At 39.7% G+C, this 26,688-nt stretch overlaps 2 protein-coding genes across 2 annotated transcripts in view; one reads left to right on the plus strand and one right to left on the minus strand.

The window, feature by feature from the left end:
* Positions 1-26,688, minus strand: part of LIPA (lipase A, lysosomal acid type) — a 102,891-nt gene that overhangs the window by 71,226 nt on the left and 4,977 nt on the right. The gene's annotated exons all lie outside the window — the stretch shown is intronic.
* On the plus strand, positions 1,111-25,195 carry IFIT1 (interferon induced protein with tetratricopeptide repeats 1). Its single transcript, XM_027111987.1, has 2 exons — positions 1,111-1,306; positions 23,436-25,195. The coding sequence occupies exons 1-2, from the start codon at positions 1,302-1,304 to the stop codon at positions 24,871-24,873; spliced, it is 1,443 nt and encodes a 480-aa protein (XP_026967788.1). The 5' UTR covers positions 1,111-1,301; the 3' UTR covers positions 24,874-25,195.

Below are 26,688 nucleotides of genomic sequence, written 5' to 3' on the forward strand. Positions count from 1 at the left end.
GTTGCAGGTTACTTTGGCTGGACATAACACAGTCTCTGAACTCGAAGTATCTTATGGTGCTCCCATTGTTGGGAAAAAACAAACAGGTGTCAGTTTTGTTACACAAGCATCTCTCTCTCTCACCTTCTGCAGCTTCAGAATGGAGGGAGCCTTTCTCCTACGCAACTGACAATTCTTGCATCTTCAAATCAGCCATGAGAACTATATTCCCTATATTTTCACGGATATTTACATCATAGAAAATTTTATTTAAAAAAATCTCTCAGGGTATTATCACTCCTTCAGAGCTTAAAGCATAAATATGTAAATTTATCAGCTAGGCAGCTTGCCAACAATATTATATGTGTTACTATTTCCCATTTTATAGCTCGAAGAACTGAACGATTGCCTTAGACCTCAGAGATTGAAAGTGCTCAGGGTTTACTCCAGGGCTTGGCTTCTTACATTTAGCATGGGGGAAAAAAAATCAGGCTCAGTGATTTGACTCATGGATAATCCCGGAGCTAGTAAATAACACACAGAATTAAATCCAGGTCTCAAGGTGCAAATTGTCTCCCACAAGTAAATTGACTTGACGAAGTTACTTTTTACAACATATTTCTGGAGCAGTCTTTCACAATATGTGCTCCCAGAAACCCCTACACCAGAATCTCCTACAGACTTCATTAAAAAAGCAATTTCCTGGGACCCACCCTAGAGTTAGGGTCAGATTCCTGGGAGTGCGATTTTTTTTTTTTTTTTTTGCTGTGCCCCGAGGCTTGTGGGATCTTAGTTCCCCCACCAGGGATGGAACCCACGCCCTCTGCAGTGGAAGCACAGAGTCTTAACCACTGGACCGCCACTGGAAGTCCCCAGTCATGATTTTTAAACGATTTACTTCTACTGAGTCATGACAGATTCTTAAGTTTCTTTTTCCTCCTCTTGATTTTAAATCAGTTTCACTTTCCAAATCCTCTTCCCTTTCATAAAGGCAGTCACTCAGAGATTGGGAGAACTGGACCACCAGGGAAGTGCACAGTCATGATTTTTAAACGATTTACTTCTACTGGGTCATGACAGATTCTTAAGTTTCTTTTTCCTCCTCTTGATTTTAAATCAGTTTCACTTTCCAGATCCTCTTCGGTTTCATAAAGGCAGTCACTCAGAGATTGGGAGAAAATATCAGCTGATGCATTCTCCCTACCCCACATCCCTCTTTTATAGCCCCCTCAGTATTTACTTGAGGCAGACGTGAAAGATTTCTGAAGAGCAAATCAGCTTGGACCCCAGCTTTTCAGAACAGCAGAGAACAGATCACCATCATGAGGTCAGTGAGATACCTTGCAAGCACCCTCGATCTTGAAACCAAATTGTAAGCTGAGCTTCTTGGGTGCAGGCAAGTTCCAGAGTTGTCCTGTTGCTTGTGGACTAAACATGCCTTTACCAATATGGGTACTTTTTATTTCTGTGACTTTTTCTGGTGTGTGCACTCCGACTCCCTAAGCTTCACGGGTGGAGCTGGGAGCCAGGAGCCGGATGTGAGGGAGGCTTGGCAGGAGTGGTTAGATCCAATCAGCTACAAAGTTTGCTGGTTCAAAGTCAGAGCTAAGCAAATTACTCTTTTGAGGTTTTTTCTGTTGTTTCCTTGGAAAGAACTAAGAGGCTTTCTTCTTGTCATTTTAAAAGGAAGCATTTCTTTTCAGCAGATGTTATTAAAGATGAAATTGGTAGTAAAAAGGCAACTCATGTTGGGAATTTTGCCCTGAAAATTTGATCACTTCAAGGTGAGAAGTGGAAAAAACAATCCTTACAGATGGACATTTTTCCCATTTCTTATAGGAAAACAAACCGGAAGCTGGGAGTTTATTTTTATTGCTGTAATGAGAACTTGTGAGCAGCAGAAAATAATTTCTCTTCAAAACATAATGACCTAATCTCTTTCCTAATACTGATCTAATTTCTAATGAAGGAAAGCAGAGCAACGGTTGCCTGGGGTTGGTGGAGGGTGAGACTGGGCTTGACGAGGAGGGTACACAGGGGATGATGCAAATAGTCTATAGAGAGATAGTGGTGGTGGTTACATGGGTATATATGTTTGTCAAAATTCATCAAACTACACTTTAAATGGGTTCATTTTATTAAATGTAAAGCATAATCTTAGTAAATTTGATTTTCAAAGATTCATATAGACCTGCTTGAGTTCTAACATCAGTTAGAGCCTCAGGAAAAAAACAGCTGAGAGAAAAGGAAAACTTTCCCATCAAACACCTGGGAAGGGATCGAGGGGTTGACTGGCTGGGGAGGGAGCACCCTAGTGACCATTCAGGGAATGAGGACAGGGCGACCCAAGGGCTCCCAAATGCTCTGCAGGCTTGTATCTGGGGATGGGGTGGATATGAGGAATTCACTGCTAAATGCCTCAGGTCACTTCCCCTATGTGATGGGCTCCCAGGCATGAGTGATGTGAATCATGTCTGCATGAGTGAGTTGACCAGAAAAACCTAGCCCTGCCCAGTGCCTTGGTAGCCAGTCTGCCTAAGAAGTTTGGCAGTGATCTGTGCTTGGGTGTGTCCAGAGCCACGGACCTGAGGAATTCTGAGGGAGTCTCTCTGGACTATGCTGGACTGAGGCCCACATCAAGGTGCCCTGTTCCCAGAGGCTGTAGGGACAGGGGCAAGTTAGGCTGTTCCTTCTCGGCTGTGCTAAAAATTTCCAAACGGGGAAGCCACCTGGGGAAACACCTCATACCTGCTGGCTGGCTAATGAGTGCCCTCCTCTGCCCCATCCACTGAGGAAATCTGTTGGCCCCTTTGCACACTCAGAATTCACTTAAAATGATAACACTGATATGCCAGTTATCATGGCAGTAACAGTTTCCTTGTAGTTGGAAGTGCACTCTGTCCAGGGCTCTACACGCATTATCTATCATCATCCTCCCAGTAGCCCTAGGAAGGGAACGCTATTATTTTTTATTAGTTTCACTTTCTAGATGAGAAAAATGGGCCTCAGAGGGCAAATTACTTGGCCAAGAAGTCATATAGAGAGTGTGTCAGAGCAGGGTCGTTACTAAGGTGCCAAACTCCAGGGCTGGGCTTCTTCTGGGTGCAAAGGCCAAACGGGTGAAATGTATTAATGCTTTTAATTATGCTCACATTAGAGAGGAGGGGCAGGGACTGGGAGGTCTGGACCCTCGGGTCCCTATTTGGAGAGGGAAGATCAGTCCTTAGAGTGCCCAGAGCCACACCTGAGATGAAGGTAAAAGTGCATCTCCCTACAGCACAGTTTCCTATCATTTGGATGGAAGAAAAAAGGAAATTTATTCCAGGCCATTTTAGAAGTGAGGAAATGAGGCTGTGATGTGATTCAAGAAATACCCCAGAGCTGGTCAAAGAGAAAACCGAAGTCCAGGCTTTCTGTGGTTATTTTCCTTTCTTCTAGATGTCTGACTCACTGTTTGATACTTACATGATCTCCTACAAGTAAATGGGAAACTGCTTTTCAAAATACCTCCAGGGACTTCCCTGGCAGTCCAGTGGTTAATACTCTTCACTTCCATTGCAGCGGGCATGAGTCCAATCCCCTGGTGGGGGAACTAAGATCCCACATACTGTACTGCCAAAAAAAACAAAACAAAACAGAAAACAAAATACCTCCAGGACTATGCTTCTCAAAACACAATACAGGGACTTCTGCAACAGAATTTCCAGGGTGCTTGTTAAAATGCAGAGTCCGGAGCCCAAGCCCGCCCCTAGGTTGCATCTGAATCTCTGGGAGGAGGGCCTATAATGTGCATGGCATCGACAATGCCTTCTTTCAAATTCTCAAGCACAGTTGCAGAATCTGTGTAGAATGGTATTCCCAGTGGAGAATTGAGCTTAGCTCTGCATGTTCAGTTGCAGTTTCTCCTCAGCAGGAATCTTGATAGCATTCCCTCAGTTTTGTTTTCCTTTTCTATTTTATAAAAGCACAGACCTAACAGCTAGCATCCTGAGTGGAAACCTCCTCTGCATTTGCTTGCAACCCACAGCAGAAAATAAAATCTGCCTGAACCCCAGCTTTTCAGAATTGCAGGGAAACAGCCATCATGAGGTAAATGTTCCCTGGTTCTCTGATAGGAAGTTGAGAATCTCTCCCAAATCTTGTTCTTGAGTGCAACTTCCTGAATTATGCTGAGTCAGTTTTTGCTAGTAGATTAAATATGCATTTCACTAATCATCTATCTGATCTATGTTACCAATTCATGCACTTTTATTTCTGTGGCTCTTCCCGATTTACAGAGTCAGGCGCTGAGGGAGGTGCTCCCAGCAGAGCTGGCAGCTGGCAGCTGGGAAGGGATGTTGAGAGCGCCTAGGAGGGCATGCTCAGATCCTTTCAGGCAAAATCTGGTCAATGAGAGCTGGGGCCTGGAGGAAAGTTGCTGCAGGTCCCGGTCCCCCTTTTGTTTCTTATATTTGAAAGGACAAAATCAGAGCTTTGTGTGTTTTGTTATGGTTGCTGTGGTTATTTTAAAAGCACGCTTACTTCTCAGCAAACGTGCTAAGGATTAGTTCAGCACTATGAAACTTCAAAATGAAGTCGCTTTTGCCTTGAAATATGCTCTGACAGGACTGGGGGATATGTCTACGTGAACCGTCTTCTTACCGACCTGCTAGACTTCCCGTGTGAACTATAAACAGGGAGTAAGTGTCACAGAGTCTCTCAAACTGCGTGGCATATTCCCTGTACCACAGCCGACCTGAGTGCTCTATTAGAACGCCAATTACTAGGCCCTACATATTGGGCTCTCATGTTTCACTCAGAACCCTTCCTGGGAAGTGAGAAAACCAAAACATGTTTATGTGTTGGGAATATGGAAAAGATGAGTTAGGAATCTACACTTCTGTGAACCCTCTCTCCACATTTCTTCTGACAGCATTAGTGGTGTACTACAATGCTGAGAGGGGGCAGAAGGAAAGAAGGGGTTTGCAGTGTTGAGGGTGATGCTGAAATCATTTTAACATTAGCAGAATTAATTTCTTTCCAGCTGCCTTTTAGACTTCATATTACCTGCCTGTTGGCACCATGAAGTAATTAGCATTTCCTCAGGGTTTTTACACCAACGTGCTTTTTGTCCTAATAACGTGACCATAGAATCCTGGGAGGCAACAGATAAAGAAGGCAAGGACACGGGGGACGGATAATATTTGAGTATTCAAAGTACTGGCTTCATTTCCATTAGATTGAATCCTCCTAAAAAATACAAATACAGTGATGAATCAAATGGAAATCTCATGGAACATAGCCTGGGTCAATTGAGATGTCACTTTACATGGGAGTTGCTAATTGAAGACACAAATATCTGATTTAGAAAACAGGGTTCAGATGTGATTGAGTTCCCAGATTTGCTGGTTAGTGAGCCAAGTCTATAACCTCAAAATAAATTCAAACTTTAAAATTTACATTTGTCCAGCTACTGGCAATCATGAGAGACCTATGTGCTCCAAACACTTGGCTGGACATTTATTCACACCTAAGCAAAGTTAAAATGTACTGTGGAAAGGCAAAGTAAGGGAAAAACCTGTTTAGGACGTGCAAGCTAAAAATGACACAAATATCTTCATGTATCTTTTAAGTGTTTGCTTTGTGGTATGTGATATAATCTTCTCCTTTCTCTCCCTAAAATATTTTCTCCAAAAACATTCAATAAAGTTAACAACTCAATAAGCTAATAAAGTCTCTGCATGTATTTTACTGGTGAGATTTTTAAAAGATTGTATGCTTTTTGTATATTCTTTGTTTGGGTGGAAGTAGAAAAACACAGAGGCAACTTACATAGCAGTAGAAGACCTGAGGCAAGGAAGCCATGGGAATATAAACCCTACCAAGAATTTTTTTAAATATTGGGAGTGGGGGTGGATTTACTTCTACAGGCCATGGAATTAAAAGGTTGACTTATGCTACCTGATCCCTGAGAGCTGGAATTGACCAATGGCAGAGGGTAAGGGAGTTTTGAGTGGGGTCATTCAGATGATACCTGGGGAACACACAAGTAACACCCATTTCAACTTTGATACTAAACTAAGAGCAGATTTATTAGATTTAACCAGAAGAAAACTACTAGAGCAGGAATATCGTCTTTTCCTTGTAAACAAGGTCTGACTAAAGTTACAACAATATGCATGCTGAAATGTTTTATCAATTAATTGCACTGATTACCTTCTTACACAACAAAAAAATAAGATAAATTCATGGGTGGATAGAGAAATTGATGGCTGAATAGATACGTAATAAAGCAAATATGGTAAAATGTTAACTGTAGAATCTAGGTGGTGAGTGTATTAGTGTTTGTTGGAAAATTCTCTGAACTCTGTGTTTAACAATGTTCATAATAAAATGTTAGGATAAAAAAGTAAAAAAAAAGAAGTATTCTAGAAGTAAATCAAAATGAGGCAAATGAACCAAAATATATGTGAGATAAAGGATAAAACCGCACAGAGAAGTATTCCAAGTGGTTTTTTTAATACATTGTAATTCGACTCTACATCTTTAGAAGGTTATATCTTACGATGAAAGAACAGCAAAAAACAAAAACAAAAACAAAACCGCTAAACTCTACTCAGCAATCATTTTGAAGGTGTTCTGAGTTTGTTATTCTGAGACTGTTGTCAGTGTATTGTGGAATAGATCATATGTACGCTGGTATCACATAGAAAAGAGATATTCAATTTGGGAGGAAAAAATACACAGATGTAGGATCAATTAGGTTAAGTAAAAATCCTGTAAATTTGAATTTGTAAGATGAAATCATAATATATTTTATCTTTAAAATATACACACAGTACCAATGTCATTTTCCTGGTTTTGATATTGTACTAGTTACACAAGATGTTGCTACTGGGGGGGTCAGGGGTTGGCTGCACAAGACTCTTCCTGTAACTTCCTGTGAGTCTGTAATTAATTCAAAATAAGCCTGAAATGTAAAGGAGGAAATGATAAAAACTCAGTACTTGACTGTGTTGCAATAAGCCAAACTGTGGGTTAAGGTGGGCTGAGTGGACCCTTGAAAACCCATGAGAAAATGTGAAAATCATCAGACCATTCACTACAAAGGACTTCTGTTGTCTCTGAGTTCTTCTCCATGGATGTGATCAGAAGTATTTAGAAATAATCTCAAAAGGAACGCACATTTTTTTGTTGTTGGTTTATAACATTATATAAGTTTTATATGTACAATATTATATTTCAACTTCTGTACATACTACAGTGTACTCACCACCAAATGTTTAGTTTCCATCTGTCACCACAGAGTTCCCCCCTTACCCATTTTGCCCTCCCCCGATCCCCCTTCCCCTCTGGTAGTGGCCAAAGCACTCAGAATCCCATTCTTTTTCCATCCATCCTGTGGATCAGGAAGAGACTGAGGAGCTCATTGCCCACCGTGCAGGTGGGGAAACAAGGCGCAGAGTAATGAAGAGACTGAACCCGGGACTCACAGAAAGGGAAGTAGGTCCAGGGACTGAGTCCCAGATCACTCAGTCAGAGAATTTCTGTCAAACAACAGACACCAGGGATCATCAAGGTCCTGGTTCCAGCCCAGGTGCACATCAAAATCACCTGAGCATTCCGTTTTAATACTGAGACGCGGGGCCCATTCCCAGGGGTGTATTCAATTGGTCTGGGACAGGGCCTGATTGGCATTATTCTTGGAGCCTCCCTAGATGATTCTAGTGTGCAGTGAGGGTAGAGATTCGATAATCTATTCCAAATCACTTATGTATCAGTTGAGGAAATTGAGGCTTATAGAGGTGAAGTAGCTTATCATAGTTGGCCAATCACTCAGGGAGCTAGCTGGTCCTAGACTCCTGGGGATGGACTTACAGCATAGTGCTGAAATTTCATTTTCTATAAGCATCATTTTCTCCAGTTCTTGTTTTGTTTTCCTAACTGTAAGCACATGTTTGGGGACACACACACACACACACACACACACACACACACACACACACACACTCTTGGCTGTTTCCTCTCTACTGCTCTGTCTTGTATTGCTCACAGCTCTGTTTAATCCACAGAGACAGCAGGCAAGATTCTGAATACCTAATCAGCCCAAGCCAGAGCCCCATAGAACCAGAACTGCTGGCAAGTTCATGGCAATGACAAGATAAACACTTCGTCTGCTTCTCTACATTCTATCTAGTACATTGGAAAATTACAAACCCAACTACTTTTCTCCACAAGGATTCCAAAGACACCCTGCTCCCCAAAAAGAGAGCTTTTCTAATTCATTTATTTCAGCGTTTGCTTATAGCCTGAACATTTATCAGAATACACAGATAAACCTGTATTATTTATTCAGAAATTTTTATTTGTGTACAACTTTCTAACCAGTTCAGGATGTCTCAGTGGAAGCTTATAGCATTGGTGAGGGCTGGCATGGGAGATGAGCTGGGCAGGAGGGGCTGAGCAGAAACTTTTTGGATCTGACAGGGTGTCTGATGAAGTGTTTCTAAGAGGAAAACGTTCTTGCAGCTGCTCCTTTTCTGTTTCTTATTTTAAAAGAAAAAGTATAGGAAGCTTTTTTTTTTTAAAGAAAGCACTATTTAAACTTGATGACTGAAAATACTGCTGCAGCTGCTGCTGCTACTACTGCTACCACCAACAGTCACCTTTTTTTAAAATTTTTGAATTTTATTTTTTTTATCTTTTATACAGAAGGTTCTTATTAGTTATCCATTTCATACATATTAGTATATATGTGTCAATCCCAATCTCCCAATAGTCACCTTTTATTTGCATGCTTCTATGTGCCAGGTAGTTGCTAAGTATTTAAATTCAAGTTCCATGAACTACAGTTGAGTTGGAATTTGACTGAGGTGTCATTCTGCAGCATCAGAGAGCTCTCTATTCCAGAGCATCTTACTTTTACCTTCTGCTCAAGTGATCAAAGATCAGGAGGCTTTCTTGGTATCTGGCATATTTCCTTCGTTTCTGAACTAGGTGGATTGTTTATTTCTGTCAATCTGAAACCAAAAGTAATGACCAGAATCCTGGCCACTTCATTAGGAGTAGGTTTTTATATTTCATAGCCTTCTATATACAGGAGAGTAACTAAAAATGAGGCTACCTCCCTCAACTCTCCCTTTTCTACGCAGTCATCGAGAACCTAGCCACCAACCTTCATGATAGGTAACAATGGGCTGACGCTCTCCTTTAGGGTAGGAGGCAGATCTGGTTCCAAACCCTTGCCAGTACCTGGGTTTTTGCAGCACTAGGAACAACCCTCAATATGGTCCCAGGTCCACAGTCGTTGGTAATCTGGGTTCATACAACTCGGTACACACCCTGAAATCTGATAAGATACTCCTTGCCCCTTGACTCTTCACGGTGAAGCTATGGACAGAAGGCGTCATCAAAACCTTCCATCGCTTATCTCAAATTCTGTTTCACTCCTCTCAACCACTTGATATTCTTCTCTGTGAATAAACTTCCTCTGTTTTTATTATTGTCAGGTGCCATGGAAAAACATAACTAACAATGGTAGCCAAATATATATATGTCAAGCTCAACAGATTCAGCTTCTCAGGGAAGCAAGTCTAATTGTCTCCTCTCAATAAGGGGGCTTCCAGTGATTAAATTAACTGTGATTGGGGAGAAATTTGCTTTGCAAAATCTGCTGGAATCACCACTTTACTACACGTATCAGGAGAGTAGGGCAATTTCCAATACAAAGTAGGGAAAACAAGAGCTCAGAGAACACCAGTAATAGGAGCGTAATCTGTACCCAGGACCATAGTCTCAGCACTTATTCTTCCCAACCTCTTAACACAAGCACCACGACTACAGAAGACTGTATGGGTCAGGATGGGGTAGAACTGGATGCCACGGGCACCAAGAGGATACTCTCTTGCACAGGTATGGTAATCATGTCTGGTTAATGAGAACACTTTAGATGACTACAAGAGAGAGCATTAAGAATAAGGAAATGTTTTCGTTAAGGCCCAACATGTTTTGTTTGATGTCTCAAGATGCTAGCACTTACACTTTCTTTGTTCCTATGAATAAAGAAGAAGTTATAGAACTCTTTTTATCCTTGACCATTCTCCAGAAAGAAGGGTATGCAAAGGCACAAAATAATTAGTAAGATACAACCTCTCAGAGAATTGGAACAAATTTGAGTTAAGGCTCTAGTTTAGTGATTTGCAGAATTTTATACCATAAAAAGAATTTCTGTTTCCAGATGAGCAAACAAGGCACAGATTGGGGGCGTGACCTTGGCAAGTTCACAGAGCCAATTTTCACAGGTCTCCCTGGCTGTAGGTTCAGTGGACTCTACATTACTGGCATCTCTTGGTTCCTGGGTTTCTATAAGGCCTTATGGAGTCTGAGAGAGGAATTAGCACATCAATAAAACTGCTTTCCACCAGCCTTTTCTCAATCCGTTTTCAATACAGAACAAAGGAAGCAATAACTGTTTAAGTTTCGTTTTCTACCACTCTGCCTACTTTAATTTCACTTTCTACTTTCTGCGTAAAGTTTCTGGAAAAAATGTTAATCATACTATCTCAACAAACTTAGTTTCAGTGATGACATTCCCTTATTCTTCTATCTGATCATCTGCTTTGGACTGAATGTGTGTGTGTGTGTGTGTGTGTGTGCGCGCGTGCACGCGCACACGTGTGTGCTCACACACATGCACATTCATACACACACATAAACTGTTTTATTAGTTCAGACATCTTTATTTTTCTTAGCAACTCCCTGAGGAAGATGTTAAAACCCAAAGAAGGGGAGGGAAATGGGAAGGGAGGAAAGGAGAAAATGATCCCAATCTCTGAAGTAATTTTTCACCAACCTCACTTCTGTCTGACCTAGGGAGGGAATGGACAGTTTGTCTGGATAGAAATATTGCTCTCTGGCTCCACAACAGGGAAAAAAGTAGGACCCACACAGCTGTGTGAGCCATAGTCATGGCTCAGATGTCTTGAGGGAAATATTGTGTGGGAAGAGTAGGAGAAGCTCACTGCTTAGAGAATAAGACCTTTCTCTGTTGGCTTCTGGTCTCACTATCTGCACTGCCGGGTTCCTATGTTGGGCCTTCTCAACCTGACTGGATTTAAGATTAGCAGATTACGTGTCCTCTGGGGAAGCCATGTGGTCTGCAGATGTTTGACAGACTCCTGGCTTGGCTAGAGTTCTGTGCTTGGGAACTCCCTCATCTTCCTTAGGTAAAGGGCCTAATGTGAACATTTCTATATTACCCAAACTGAATCTTCATTCAAATAACTCTTGATATCAGCAGATCAAAAAAACATTAATTTGTATCAACCTGCAAATTCCCCCTCAGTGCTCCAGTGGGCAAAATTTTGAAGGGGCAACAGCTTCAGAAAATGCATATAATTATGGGCCTATTATCAACCCTTCTCCCCTCCTTTGGTCCACAGACAGATAAGAGTGGACTATCACTGATAATTAAGAAAATAGTAATAATAATGATAAAGTAGATATCACTTCCTGAATGCTTATCAAGGGCCAACCTGGCTTCCAAAGTATTACGTAAATTACTACATTTACAAAAGAAACCTATGAGGCAGGTACTCCTATTATACTTATTTTGCAATACGAATTTTAAATTAAGAAATGTTGAGGCTACACAGATAATAAGTGATAGAGCTGAGACATGAACCAGAGTCTCTATTCAATGATACCTTATTTAACCTTTAAACAAATGTTTCTTAAAGGGTACCAGTGGAGGTTCATGAGCTCATTTCAGATGGCATGGTAATTAGCTTTTATGTTTTAATGCTTTTGTGTTTATTTCAACATGTACTAGAAATATATATATATATATATATACACACACAGACATATATAATTTGTAGAATTTCTACTCAAGTTAGTAATATGATTTTTTGTGTGATAAAATACACGTAAGACAAAATTTACCATTTTAACTATTTTTAAGTATACAATTTTGTGGTATTTAATACGACCACAGTGTTGTGCAACCATCACCACTATCTACTTCAAGAACATTTTTGTCACTCTGAGCAGCCATTCCCCACTCATCCTTCACCCTAGGCCTGGCAACCATTAATCTGCTTTTTGTCTCTATGGATTTGCCTATCATTGATATTTCATATAAATGGAAGCATACAACACATGGCCTTTTGTGACTGGCTTATTTCACTTTTCATAATGTCTTCGAGGTTCATCCATTTTGAAGCATGTGCCAGAACGTCCTTCCATTTTAAGGCTGAATAATATATCATTGTATGTATAGATCACATTTTGTTTATCCATTCTTCCACTGATGGACACTTGGGTTGCTTCCACCTTTTGACTATTGTGAATAATGCTATGAATATCTACTCAAGTCTGTGCTTTCATTTATTTTAGGTATATACCCAAAAGTGGAATTGCTGAATAATATGGTAATTCTATGTTTAATTTTTTGAGGAATCACCACCATTTTCCTCAGCAGCTGCCCCATTTGACATTCTCACTAGAAGTGCACAAGGGTTCTAATTTCTCCACATCCTCAGCGACACTTGTTATTTTCTGTGTTTTTGATAACAGCTATCACAATTGGTGTGAAGAGATATCTTATGGTTTTGATTTGCATTTCACTAACATTGGTGATGTTGAACATCTTTTCATCTGCTTACCGGCCATTTGTATATTTTTTGGGGGGGAAATATCTATTCAAGTCCTTTACCCATTTTTTAATCAGTTGTTTTTTTCTTGCTGTTGAGTTGTAGGAATTGCTTATATAGTCTAGATATTAATCCCTTATCGGGTACATGATTTGCAAATATTTTCTCCCATTCTGTGGGTTGTCTCTTCATTCTATTGATAGTGCCCTTTGAGGCACAAAAGTTTTTAATTTTGATGAAGTTCAACTTATTTATTCTTACTTTTGTTACTTGTGCTTTTGGTGTCATATCCAAGAAATTGTTGCCAAATCCAATGTCATGGAGTTTCTTCCCTGTTTCTTTCAAGATCTTTGATGCATTTTGATTTCATTTTTTGTATACGGTATAAGGTAGGGGTCCAACTTCATTCTCTTGTATATGGATATTCCTCTTTTCTGCATAAATCCCAGACTGAGTGCTGGAGAAGCCAGCAACCTAGAAATGCCAGCAGGCATAGACAGAAAAGTCCCATGAAAAGCCTGCTATCTCTAGCCAAAGGACCAAGGAGGGGACAGCCTAGCAAGACAAAAAATTTATGAACAACCATTCTACTCCAGCCAAATACACAGGAAAAAATCAAATAAAAACTAAAGCCCCATTCCGAACTTTGCCAGCAAAGGCTGAGTGGGTAGCCTAGACTTCTACCCTCACCAGGCTATAGCTAGGCATCCCAACTCTCACCCTCCCCCTACCCCCATGGATGATGCCAGAGAAGGGCAAGTGGAATGCAAAGACTTCCATCCCCACCAGGGTGGTAACAAGAGTCCCTCTCTCTGCAGTGAGGGAGTGAAGACCACAAAGGAGGTGTGGACATCAGCCCCCACCTAGTGGTAATGAGGTATCCTCCCACTCCCCACTGAGGTGGTATCAGAGAGGCCTAGTGGAGTTCAGGACTTTCACCACCATCCAGAGGTAATAAGGTCACTCTTCCCCACTCACCTCCCTTCCCAGCATCAGTAAAGGCCACATGGAGAAGAGTAACAAGGCACACCTACCCCTTCAAGCCAGGGTGGTATCAGCAGAGGCCTGGGGGATCCTGAACTCCCACCCCCATCCAGCAGTAATGAGGAGCCCAGGCTCCCCATAAAGTGTTAATGAAAGACAAGTGAGTAAACAGGATTCCACCTTGATCTGGCAGTGTGGAATGAGGTGTCCTTCCCCTTTCCCTAGAACAACAGTATTAGAGGAGGCCTGCTAAAACAGATTTATATGTAACTCAGAGTCCTATAATATATAATAATACCCAAATGCCCAGGTTTTCATTAAAAATTGCTTATCATGCCAAGAACCAGGAAAATCTCAACTTGAATGAGAAAGAATAATCATCAGACAACAACACTGAGATGACACAGATATTAGCATTGTCTAACCAGGATTTTAAAGCTGCCATTGTAAAAATGGTTCAATGGGCAATTGCAAACACACTTGAAACAAATGAAAATATAAAAAGTCTCAGCAAAGAAAAGTAGATATAAAGAAGAACCAAATGGGAATTTTAGAATTGAAAAGTACAATAACCAAAATGAAAACCCAGTGGGTGGGCTCAAAAACAGGATGGAGAGGACAGAGGAAAGAATTCATGAACTTGAAGACAGAATGATAGAAATTATCCAATGTGATTCTAATTTCAAGTAGCTGACCAAAGTCCAGAGATGATAAACCCAAAGAAATCCAAGACACGTCACAGTTAAAATTCTGAAGACTAAAGACAAAAAGAAAACCCATGAAAGCAGTAGAGAGAAATGACACCTCAGCTATAAGGAAGGGAAAAACATACACACAAGTCTAATGGCAAGTTATTTCTCGTTAGAAACCATGGAGTTGAGAAGAAAGGGGCATAACATTTTTCAAGTGCTGAAAGAAAAGAATTTTCAACCTAGAATCCTATATCCAGCAAAAATATCCTTCTGGAATAAATAGGAAATTAAGACATTCTCAAATGAAGGAAAGCTAAGAGAATTTGGCACCAACAGACCTACCCTTAAGGAATAGCTAAAGAAATTTTTCCAGTGAGCAAAAAAGGAAATAAAAGGTATACAGATCAGAAAGAAAAAATAAAACTGTCCCTATTTATAGATGCCATGATGGTCTACATAGAAAATCCCAAGGTATCTATAAAACAATTCCTAGAACTAAAAAGTGGGTTCATCGAGGTTACAGAATACAAGATTTACATACAAAAGTCAATTGTATTTCTATATACTAGCAAGGAACATGTAAAAATTAAGTTAAAAACACAATATAATTTTAAATTGCACAAAAAGAAACACATAAGTGTACTTAAGTGTAAATCTAACATAACATGCATAGGACTTCAATGCCTATAAACTATTAAAATGCTAATGAAAGAAATTAAAGAATATCTAAATAAACAGATACAGAATGTTCATGGATTAGAAGACTCAGCATAGCAACAATGTCAATTCTCCCCCAACTGATATAAAATTCCTATCAAAACTCCAGCAAGATTTTTTATAGATATAGAAAATATTAATCTAAAATTTATATGGAAAAGCAAAGGAACTAGAATAACAATTTTGGAAAAGAAAAATAGAAAGGAATCACCCTACCCAGTTTTAAGATTGATTACACACAGTAAACAAGATTGTATGGTATTGGTGGAAGGATAAACACACAGATCAGTGGAACAGAATAAGGAACCCAGAAATAATCCCACACGAGCACAGCCAACTGATTTTTGACAAAGGTGCAAAAGTAATTCAATAGAGGATGAACAGTCTTCAACAAATGCCGCTGGAGCAACTGGATATCCATAGGCTGAAAAATGAGACACTGACCTAATCTTCATACATTATGCAAAAATTAACTCAAAATGGATCACAGATTTAAATGTAAAATTATAAAACTTGTAGAAGAAAATACAGGAGGAAATCTTCAGGACTTAGGGCCTGGTGAAGAGTTCCTGGACATGATACCAAACACATGATCCATAAGAGAAAAAAAATCAATAAATTATACTTCATCAAAAGTAAAAACTTTTGCTCTTCAAAAGACCTTATTAAAGGATAATAAGACAAGCCACACACTGAGAGAAAATACTTGAAAACATCACAAAGCACTCATATCTAGAATCTATAAAGAGTTATTGAAACCCAACAATAAAAAAAACCTAATTAGAAAATAGGCAAAGGATATGAAGAGATATTTCATGAAAGAGGATATGTAGATGGCAAATAAGCACATAAAAATATGTTCAACACCACTAGCCATTAGGGAAATGCAAATTAAGACCACAAGGAGATACCACTACATGTCTATTAAAAGGGCTAACATTAAAAAAAAAAGTGAAAATACCAAATTCTGGTAAGAATGCAAAGAACTAGATCATTCATACATTACTAGTAGGAATGAAAAATGATACTATTCATCTGGAAAACAGTGTGGCAGCTTCTTAAAAACATAAGCATACACTTACCACATGACCTAGCAATTGCACTCCTCAACATTTATCCCAGAGAAATGAAAACGTATGTCCATGTAAAGGCCTGTATACAACTCTTCATAGCACTTTTATTTGTAATAAGCCAAAACCAGAAACAATTGAAATGTCCTACAACAGATGAATAGTTAACTGTGATACTCCCATACCATGGCAAATGACCCCCCAGTAGAAAGGAATGAATTGTTGATAAAACTCAACAACTTGGATGTATGTCAAGGGCATTATGATGAGTGAAAAGGGCAATCTCCAAAGATTACATAATATATGACTCCATGTATATGACACTCATGAAATGACAAAATTATAGAGATGAAAAACATGTTAGTAGTTACCAGAGGCTAGAAATGTTTGGAAATGGAGGGAGGCAACAGTTTTGACTCTAAAGAAACAGCATGAGAGAGATGTTTGTGATGATGGAGTAGTTCTCTAACTTGATCAAATGATGGTTCCATGGATTTACACATGTGATAGAATGACAGAACTGTATGCATATTGTACCACTGCCAATTTCCTAGTTTTGACATAGTTAGATAAGATATAATCTTTGGGAGAAACTGGGTGAAGGATACACTGGACCTATGTACAATCTTTGCAAATTTCTGTGAATCCATTATTATTTCCAAATAAATGGGCCAAATATTATTGCTTTTAGGTGGTCTTAATTTGTTGGATAATCTGCAGACTAAGTTCCTAAGGTCAATAATGTTTCCTAAGGCTCTGCATTTCTTACTGGTCTCTATCCTAATTACAAAAATAGGAAACATTTTTTTTTTTTTTTAATGGCCTGAGTCCTGATTTTGCCACTCATGCAGCTGTGTGATCTCAGGAACCTGTGCTTTGACTTTATTTTTTATACAGCAGGTTCTTATTAGTTACCTATTTTTATACATATTAGTATATGCATGTCAATCCCAATCTCCCAATTCATCCCACCCCGCCACCCCCCCACCCCCACTTTCCCCCCTTGGTGTCCATACGTTTGCTCTCTAGATCTGTGTCTCTATTTCTGCCTTGCAAACCGGTTCAGCTGTACCATTTTACTAGATTCCACATATATGCGTTAATATACAATATTTGTTTTTCTCCTTCTGACTTACTTCACTCTGTATGACAATCTCTAGGTCCATTCACGTCTCTACAAATGACCCAATTTCGTTCCTTTCTATGGCTGAGTAATATGTACCACATCTTCTTTATCCATTCATCTGTCGATGGGCATTTAGGTTGCTTCCATGACTTGGTTATTGTAAATAGTGCTGCAGTGAACATGGGGGTGCATGAGACTTTTTGAATTATGGTTTCCTCTGGGTATATATGCCCAGTAGTGGGATTGCTGGGTCATACGGTAATTCTATTTTTAGTTTTTTAAGGAACATCCATACTGTTCTCCATAGTGGCTGTATCAATTTACATTCCCACCAACAGTGCAAGAGGGTTCCATTTTCTCCACACCCTCTCCAGCATTTGTTGTTTGTAGATTTTCTGATGATGCCCATTCTAACTGGTGTGAGGTGATACCTCATTGTAGTTTTAATTTGCATTTCTCTGATAATTAGTGATGTTGAGCAACTTTTCATGTGCCTCTTGGCCATCTGTATGTCTTCTGTGGAGAAATGTCTATTTAGGTCTTCTGCCCATTTTTTGATTGGGTTGTTTGCTTTTTTTTTTTTGCGGTACGCAGGCCTCTCACTGTTGTGGCCTCTCCCATTGCGGAGCACAGGCTATGGACACAGGTTCAGCGGCCATGGCTCACAGGCCTAGCTGCTCCGCGGCATGTGGGATCTTCCTGGACCGGGTCACGAACCCGTGTCCCCTGCATTGGCAGGCGGACTCTCGACCACTGTGCCACCAGGGAAGCCTGGTTTGTTTGCTTTTTGATATTGAGCTGTATGAGCTGTTTATATATTTTGGAGATTAATCCTTTGTCTGTTGATTCATTTGCAAATATTTTCTCCCATTCTGAGGGTTGTCTTTTTGTCTTGTTTGTAGTTTCCTCTGCTGTGCAAAAGCTTTTAAGTTTCATTAGGTCCCATTTGTTTATTTTTGTTTTTCTTTCCATTACTCTAGGAGGTGGATCAAAAAAGATCTTGCTGTGATTTATGTCAAAGAGTGTTCTTCCTAAATTTTCCTCTAAGAGTTTTATAGTGTCCAGTCTTACATTTAGGTTTTTAATCCATTTTGAGTTTATTTTTGTGTATAGTGTTAGGGAACATTCTAATTTCATTCTTTTACATGTAGCTGTCCAGTTTTCCCAGCACCACTTATTGAAGAGACTGTCTTCTCTCCATTGTATATCTTTGTCCCCTTTGTCATAGATTAGTTGACCATAGGTGTGTGGGTTTATCTCTGGGCTTTCTATTCTGTTCCATTGATCTATATTTCTGTTTTTGTGCCAGTACCATATTGTCTTGATTACTGTAGCTTTGTAGTATAGTCTGAAGTCAGGGAGTCTGATTCCTCCAGCTCCGTTTTTTTCCCTCAAGATTGCTTTGCCTATTTGGGGTCTTTTGTGTCTCCATACAAATTTTAAGATTTTTTTTCTAGTTCTGAAAAAAATGCCATTGGTAGTTTGATAGGGATTGCATTGAATCTGTAGATTGCTTTGGGTAGTACAGTCATTTTCACAATATTGATTCTTCCAATCCAAGAACATGGTATATATCTCCATCTGTTTGTGTCATCTCTGATTTCTTTCATCAGTGTCTTATAGTTTTCTGAGTACAAGTCTTTCACCTACTTAGGTAGGTTTATTCCTAGGTATTTTATTCTTTTTGTTGTAATGGTGAATGGGATTGTTACCTTAATTTCTCTTTCTGATCTTTTGTTGTTAGTGTACAGGAATGCAAGAAATTTCTGTGCATTAATTTTTTATCCTGCAACTTTACCAAATTCATTGATTAGCTCTAGTAGTCTTCTGGTGGCATCTTTAGGATTCTCTATATATAGTATCATGTCATCTGCAAACAGTGACAGTTTTACTTCTTCTTTTCCAATTTGTATTCCTTTTATTTCTTTCTTCTTTTCTGATTGCCATGGCTAGGACTTCCAAAACTGTGTTGAATAATAGTGGTGAGCGTGGACATCCTTGTCTTTTTCCTGATCTTTGAGGAAATGCTTTCAGTTCTTCACCATTGAGAATGATGTTTGCTGTGGGTTTGTCATATATGGCCTTTATTATGTTGAGGTAGGTTCCCTCTATGCCCACTTTCTGGAGAGTTTTTATCCTACATGGGTGTTGAATTTTGTCAAAAGATTTTTATGCATCTATTGAGATGATGATATGGTTTTTCTTCTTCAGTTTGTTAATATGGTGTATCACATTGATTGATTTGCATATATGGAAGAATCCTTGCATCCCTGGGATAAATCCCACTTGATCACGGTGTATGATCCTTTTAATGTGCTGTTGGATTCTGTTTGCTAGTATCTTGTTGAGGATTTTTACATCTACATTCATCAGTGATATTGGTCTGTAATTTTCTTTTTTTGTAGTATCTTTGTGCAGTTTTTCTAATCAGGGTGATGGGGGCCTCATAGAATGAGTTTGGGAGTGTTCCTTCCTCTGCAATTTTTTGGAAGAGTTTGAGAAGGATGGGTGTTAGCTCTTCTCTAAATGTTTGATAGAATTCACCTGTGAAGCCATCTGGTCCTGGACTTTTGTTTGTTGGAAGATTTTAAATCACAGTTTCAATTTCATTACTTGTGATTGGTCTGTTCATATTTTCTATTTCTTCCTGGTTTAGTCTTGGAAAGTTATACCCATCTAAGAATATGTCCATTTCTTCCAGGTTGTCCATTTTATTGGCATAGAGTTGCTTGTAGTAGTTTCTTAGGATGCTTTGTATTTCTGAAGTGTCTGTTGTAACTTCTCCTTTTTCATTTCAATTTTATTGATTTGAGTCCTCTCCCTCTTTTACTTGATGAGTCTGACTAATGGTTTATCAATTTTGTTTATCTTCTCAAAGAACCAGCGTTTAGTTTTATTGATCTTTGCTATTGTTTCCTTTGTTTCTATTTCATTTATTTCTGCTCTGATCTTTATGATTTCTTTCCTTCTACTAAATTTGTCCATAGGTCCGTAGGTCTACTAACTTTGGGTTTTGTTTGTTCTTTCTCTAGTTCGTTTAGGTGTAAAGTTAGATTCTTTATTTGAGATATTTGTTGTTTCTTGAGTTAGGATTGTATTGCTGTAAGCTTCCCTCTTAGGACTAGTTTCACTGAATCCCATAGGTTTTGGATTGTCGTGTTCTCGTTGTCACTTGTCTCTAGGTATTTTTTGATTTCCTCTTTGATTTCTTCAGTGATCTCTTGGTTATTTAGTAACCTATTGTTTAGCCTCCATGTGTTTGTGTTTTTTACGTTTTTTTTCCCTGTAATTGATTTCTAATCTCATAGCGTTGTGGTCGGAAAAATTGCTTGATATGATTTCAATTTCCTTAAATTTACTAAGGCTTGATTTGTGACCCAAGTTGTGATCTATCCTGAAGAATGTTCCGTGTGCACTTGAGAAGAAAGTGTAATCTGCTGTTTTGGGATGGAATGTCCTATAAATATCAATTAAATCTATCTGGTTTACTGTGTCATTTAAAGCTTCTGTTTCCTTATTAATTTTCTGTCTGGATGGTCTGTCCATTGGTGTAAGTGAGGTATTAAAGTCCCTCACTATTATTGTGTTTCTGTTGATTTCCTCTTTTATAGCTGTTAGAAGTTGCCTTATGTATTGAGGTGCTCCTATGTCGGGTGTGTATATATTTATAATTGTTGTATCTTCTTCTTGGATTGATCCCTTGGTCATTATATAGTGTCCTTCCTTGTCTCTTGTAACATTCTTTATTTTAAAGTCTATTTTATCTGATATGAGTATTGCTACTCCAGCTTTCTCTTGATTTCCATTTGCATGGAATATCTTTTTCCATCCCCTCAGTTTCAGTCTGTATGTGTCCCTAGGCTTGAAGTGGGTCTCTTGTAGACAGCATGTATATGGGTCTTGTTTTAGTATCCATTCACCGAGCCTGTGTCTTTTGATTGGAACCTTTAATCCATTCATGTTTAAGGTAATTATCAATATGTATGTTCCTATTACCATTTTCTTAATTGTTATGGGCTTGTTTTTGTAGGTCCTTTCCTTCTCTTGTGTTTCCCACTTAGAGAAGTTCCTTTAGCATTTGTTGTAGAGCTGGTTTGGTGGTGCTGAATTCTCTTAGCTTTTGCTTGTCTGTAAAGCTTTTGATTTCTCCATGAAATCTGAATGAGATCCTTGCTGGGTAGAGTAATCTTGGTTGTAGGTTCTTCCCTTTCATTATTTTAAATATACTGTGCCACTCCCTTCTGGCCTGTAGAGTTTCTGCTGAGAAATCAGCTGTTAACCTTATGGGAGTTCCCTTGTATGTTATTTGTTGTTTTTCCCTTGTTGCTTTCAATAATTTTTCTTTGTCTTTAATTTTTGTCAATTTGATTACTATGTGTCTCAGAGTGTTTCTCCTTGGGTTTATCCTGCCTGGGACTCTCTGCGCTTCCTGGACTTGGGTGGCTGTTTCCTTTCCCATGTTAGGGAAGTTTCTGACTATAATCTCTTCAAATATTTTTTGGGTCCTTTCTCTCTGTCTTCTCCTTCTGCAACCCCTATAATGTGAATGTTGGTGCATTTAATGTTGTCCCAGACGTCTCTTAGGCTGTCTTCATTTCTTTTCATTCTTTTTTCTTTATTCTGTTCCATGGCAGTGAATTCCACCAACCTGTCTTCTAGGTCACTTATCCGTTCTTCTGCCTCAGTTATTCTGCTACTGATTCCTTCTAGTATATTTTTCATTTCAGTTATTGTATTGTTCGTCTCTGTTTGTTTGTTCTTTAATTCTTCTAGTGGTTGGTTAATTCATCTAGGTCTTTGTTAAACATTTGTTGCATCTTCTCGATCTTTGCCTCCATTCTTTTTCCAAGGTCCTGGATCACCTTCACTATCATTATTCTGAATTCTTTTTCTGGAAAGTTGCCTATCTCCACTTCATTTAGTTGTTTTTCTGGGATTTTATCTTGTTCCTTCATCTGGTACATAGTCCTCTGCCTTTCATTTTGTCTATCTTTCTGTGAATGTGGTTTTCCTTTCACAGGTTGCAGGATTGTAGTTCTTCTTGCTTCTGCTGACTGTCCTCTGGTGGATGAGGCTATCTAAGAGGCTTGTGCAAGTTTCCTGATGGGAGGGACTGGTGGGGGGTAGAGCTGGGTGTTGCTCTGGTGGGCAGAGCTCAGTAAAACTTTAATCTACTTGTCTGCTGATGAATAGGGCTGAGTTCCCTCCCAGTTGGTTGTTTGGCCTGAGGTGACCCAGCACTGGAGCCTACCGGCTGTTTGGTGGGGCTAATGGCAGACTCTGGGAGGGCTCACGCCAAGGAGTACTTCCCAGAACTTCTGCTGTCAGTGTTCTTGTCCCCGCGGTGAGCCACAGCTGTCCCTGGGCTCTTCAGGAGACCCTCCAACACTAGCAGGTAGGTCTGGTTCAGTCTCCTATGGGGTCACTGCTCCTTCCCCTGGGTCCTGATGCACACACTACTTTGTGTGTGCCCTCCAAGAGTGGAGTCTCTGTTTCCCCCAGTCCTGTCAAGGTCCTGCAATCAAATCCTGCTAGCTTTCAAAGTCTGATTCTCTGGGAATTCCTCCTCCCTTGTCGGACCCCCAGGTTGGGAAGCCTGACGTGAGGCTCAGAACCTTCACTCCAGTGGGTGGACTTCAGTGGTATAATTGTTCTCCAGATTCTGAGTCACCCACCCCGCGGTTATGGGATTTTACTTTATTGTGATTGTGGCCCTCCTACCGTCTCACTGTGGCTTCCCCTTTGTCTTTGGGTGTGGGGTGTCTTTTTTGGTGAGTTCCAGTGTCCTCCTGTCGATGATTGTTCAGCAGTTAGTTGTGATTCCGGTGCTCTTGCAAGAGGGAGTGAGCGCATGTCCTTCTACTCTGCCATCTTGAACCAGTCTCCTAGGAAACTCTTACATAGCATGAAATCTGTATGCTCTAAGTGCTTTCCACAGATAGGCTTATTAATTCTCACCAAATCCTGTGTGATAAGTCTATTATTTTCCCCACTTTACAAAAGAGACTCTGAAGCACAGAGAGGCTGCATGGGTAGAAAGTGCTGGGGCCAGTGTATGAAGCCAAGCAAACTGCATTTAAAGGCCACAGGGATCTTAGAAATACAGGAACTCAAAGGAAGATCAAAGCAGGCGTGCCCTTTTCAAGGCTAAGCTCTAAATACGCAGTGTTTTGTCTAGCTTATTTCTATTGGCTGTTTGTCACCTAACAAAGAAAATCTGCTTTTGTTTTTATAGTACTAATGCTGATGAAGATCAGATCAAGGATAAACTGGAACAGTTGAGATGTCACTTTACATGGGAGTTGGTCATTGACGACACTGAAATACCTGAATTAGAAAACAGGGTCTTGGAGGAGATTGAGTTCCTAGACAGCACATACAAAGTGGGAATATACAACTTACTGGCCTATGTGAAACACCTGAGAGGCCAGAATGAGGAAGCCTTGAAGAGTTTGAAAGAAGCTGAAGACTTAACCCAGCAAGAACATGCCAACCACTCAGACGTGAGAAGTCTGGTTACCTGGGGCGACTATGCCTGGCTGCATTACCACATGGGCCGACATGCAGAAGCCCAGATTTACCTGGACAAGGTGAAGAACACTCGCAGGAAGCTTGCAAATTCCTCCAGCTATAGAATGGAGTGTCCTTATATGGACTGTGAGGAAGGATGGGCCTTGCTGAAATGTGGAGGAAAGAATTATGAACGGGCCAAGGTCTGCTTTGAAAAGGCTCTGGAAGTGGACCCTGAAAACCCTGAATTCAGCGCTGGGTATGCAATCACCGTCTATCGCCTGGAGAGCTTTAACAAAGCAGCAAAGCGTACTGGGGAATTTTGTCTGAATACCCTACAACAGGCTGTCAGGCTAAACCCAAAAGATGCATATATTAAGGCTCTCCTTGCCCTGGAGCTTCAAGGTGCAGGACGAGAAGCTGAAGGAGAAAAATACATTAAAGAAGCACTGACCAACGGGTCCTCAAAGATCTATGTCTTCCGATATACTGCCACGTTTTACCGAAGAAAAGGCTCTCTGGATGAAGCTCTTCAGTTCTTAAAACTGGCCTTGAAAGCAACACCCTCCTCTGTCATGCTGCATCACCAGATGGGGCTTTGCTACAAGTCACAAATGATCCAAATAAAGAGAGCTACAAACTGGCAGCCTAAAGGACAGGATAAAGAAAACATCAACAGAATAATACAATCAGCCATATCTCATTTTGCATTTGCTGTGCAACAGAAGCCCACATTTGAGTTTGCTTACATAGACCTGGCAGAAATGTACACAGCAGCAGGTGACCACAAAAAAGCTGAAGATGCTTATCAACAGGTGTTATGCATGGAATCACTCAGCAAATATATGCTGCAACAGGTACATTTCCACTATGGCCAATTTCTGGAATTTCACAAAAAATCTGAAGTTGATGCAATCAGCCATTATTTAAAAGCAGTAAAAATAGAAATGGCATCATTAGCAAGGAATAAAAGTATCAGTTCTTTGAAGAAATTTGCTTTAAAGAAACTTCAGAGAGATGCATCCGATATAGAAAGCTTGTGCATCCTTGGGTTCATCCACAAAGTACGAGGAGAAATGAATGAAGCCCTGGAGTACTACGAGCAGGCCCTGAGGCTGGATCCTGTCTTGGAGAACTCTGTGTTTGTGACCTGTACGCACTGAAATATGGACCACTCTTACATATCATTTGATTTTACATCAACATATACTAATCATCTTTTCTGCTTGCTGCTTTCAGAAACATGTAATTCACTGCAATGATGTAATCTTTGAACAGTTACTCAAACCTGATAAAACATTGGTTGTATTGGGAAAATAGTGAAACAGACTATACAGGTCTCTGTGTGTGAAAGAGAGAGAGGAAGAGAGAGAAGAACCATTTCTCTGTGAATGTTATATAGTAGAAAAAAAAAGTTTGTTGAGTAGATTTGTAGCAAGTAAAACACTGGCCTTGACATGGAACCAACCTAAATGTCCATCGACAGATGAATGGATAAAGAAGATGTGGCACATATAAACAATGGAATATTACTCAGCCATAAAAAGAAATGAAATTGTGTTATCTGTAGTGAGGTGGATGGACCTAGAGTCTGTCATATAGAGTGAAGTAAGTAAGAAAGAGAAAAACAAATACTGTATTCTAACTATATATGGACTCTAAAACAAAAAAATGATACTGATGAACCTAGTTGCAGGGCAGGAATAAAGATGTAGACATAGAGAATGGACTTGAGGACATGGGGTGGGAGGGGGAAGCTGGGGTAAAGTGAGAGTAGCATCGACATATATACACCACTGATTGTAAAATAGCTAGTGGGAAGCAGCTGCAGAGAACAGGAAGATCAGCTCGGTGCTTTGTGATGACCTAGAGGGGTGGGATACAGAGGATGGGAGGGAGGCTCAAGAGGGAGGGAATATGGGGACATGTGTATGCATATGGCTGATTCACTTTGGTGTACAACAGAAACTAACACAGTATTGTGAAGCAATTATATTCCAATAAAGATCTATTAAAAAAAACCCACTGGACTTACGTGAAATAAAATGTTCAATTCATTCATTTTATCAATAAATAGTTTTCAGTGCTAGATACCAAAAATACTATGGTGATGTAGGGGAGGGAAAATTCTTTTTCCTGTACCCATCTTAGGTTCATTGGCTTGGGCCTTAAATTAAACTGAAAAAAGACAGATTAACAAGAGAAAAACAAACAAGTTTATTAACACATGCATTGGGCATACCCAGGGGAGTACCCAGTGATGAGTAATTCAAAGGGGTGGGTTTACATAGCATCCTAACAAACAAACAATACATTTTTAGAGAAGTGATAAGGCAAAGGCAAAGAACTTTAGTTTCTAAGTGGCAAATTATAGGAAGGCAAATATATGAGGGAAACTAATGGAAGATAATAGCCTGCTTATAAGGTTTGTTATGTATATTTTTCTGTTTGTGTCTCTGGGTTGATTAGGGACTAGAGTTGTCTCAGGTGATCAACTTCTCTCCTTCCCGGTAGAGGAGGAGAGACATTTTTTTCAGGAAGACGGGGGAGAGCAGAGAGCTTTCCTTATATCTGCTTCTTTTCAACTGCCTTTAGCTCAAAATAATCCTATGGCAAGGTGGCATATTTGGGGGTGGCATATTCTGCTACCCTTCAGTGAAACAAAGCAGACATTTTCCCCAAACCTCATGCAGCTTACAATCTAGTGAGAAAGACAGTAAAACAAATACACAGTCAATTAAAGGTCAGCTTTCCCCATGAAGATGTTTGAAATTTAATTCATTGTCAAACTGTGCCAAGTAGTTTCTCTTGTTTTATGCCATTTTGTTTGAAGTGTTATTGATTCAGTCATTTGCTGGTATTGACCTTTCTCCAAAGAACATATACAGATTACCAACAAACACATGAAAGGATGCTCAACATCACTGATCATTAGAGAAATGCAAATCAAAACTGCAGTAAGGTATCACCTCACGCCC

This window comes from Aethalodelphis obliquidens, unplaced genomic scaffold (assembly GCF_003676395.1).
Source record: "Aethalodelphis obliquidens isolate GAN/ISIS:26980383/991018 unplaced genomic scaffold, ASM367639v1 scaffold11, whole genome shotgun sequence".
In the NCBI taxonomy this organism is placed as follows: Eukaryota; Metazoa; Chordata; class Mammalia; order Artiodactyla; family Delphinidae; genus Aethalodelphis; species Aethalodelphis obliquidens.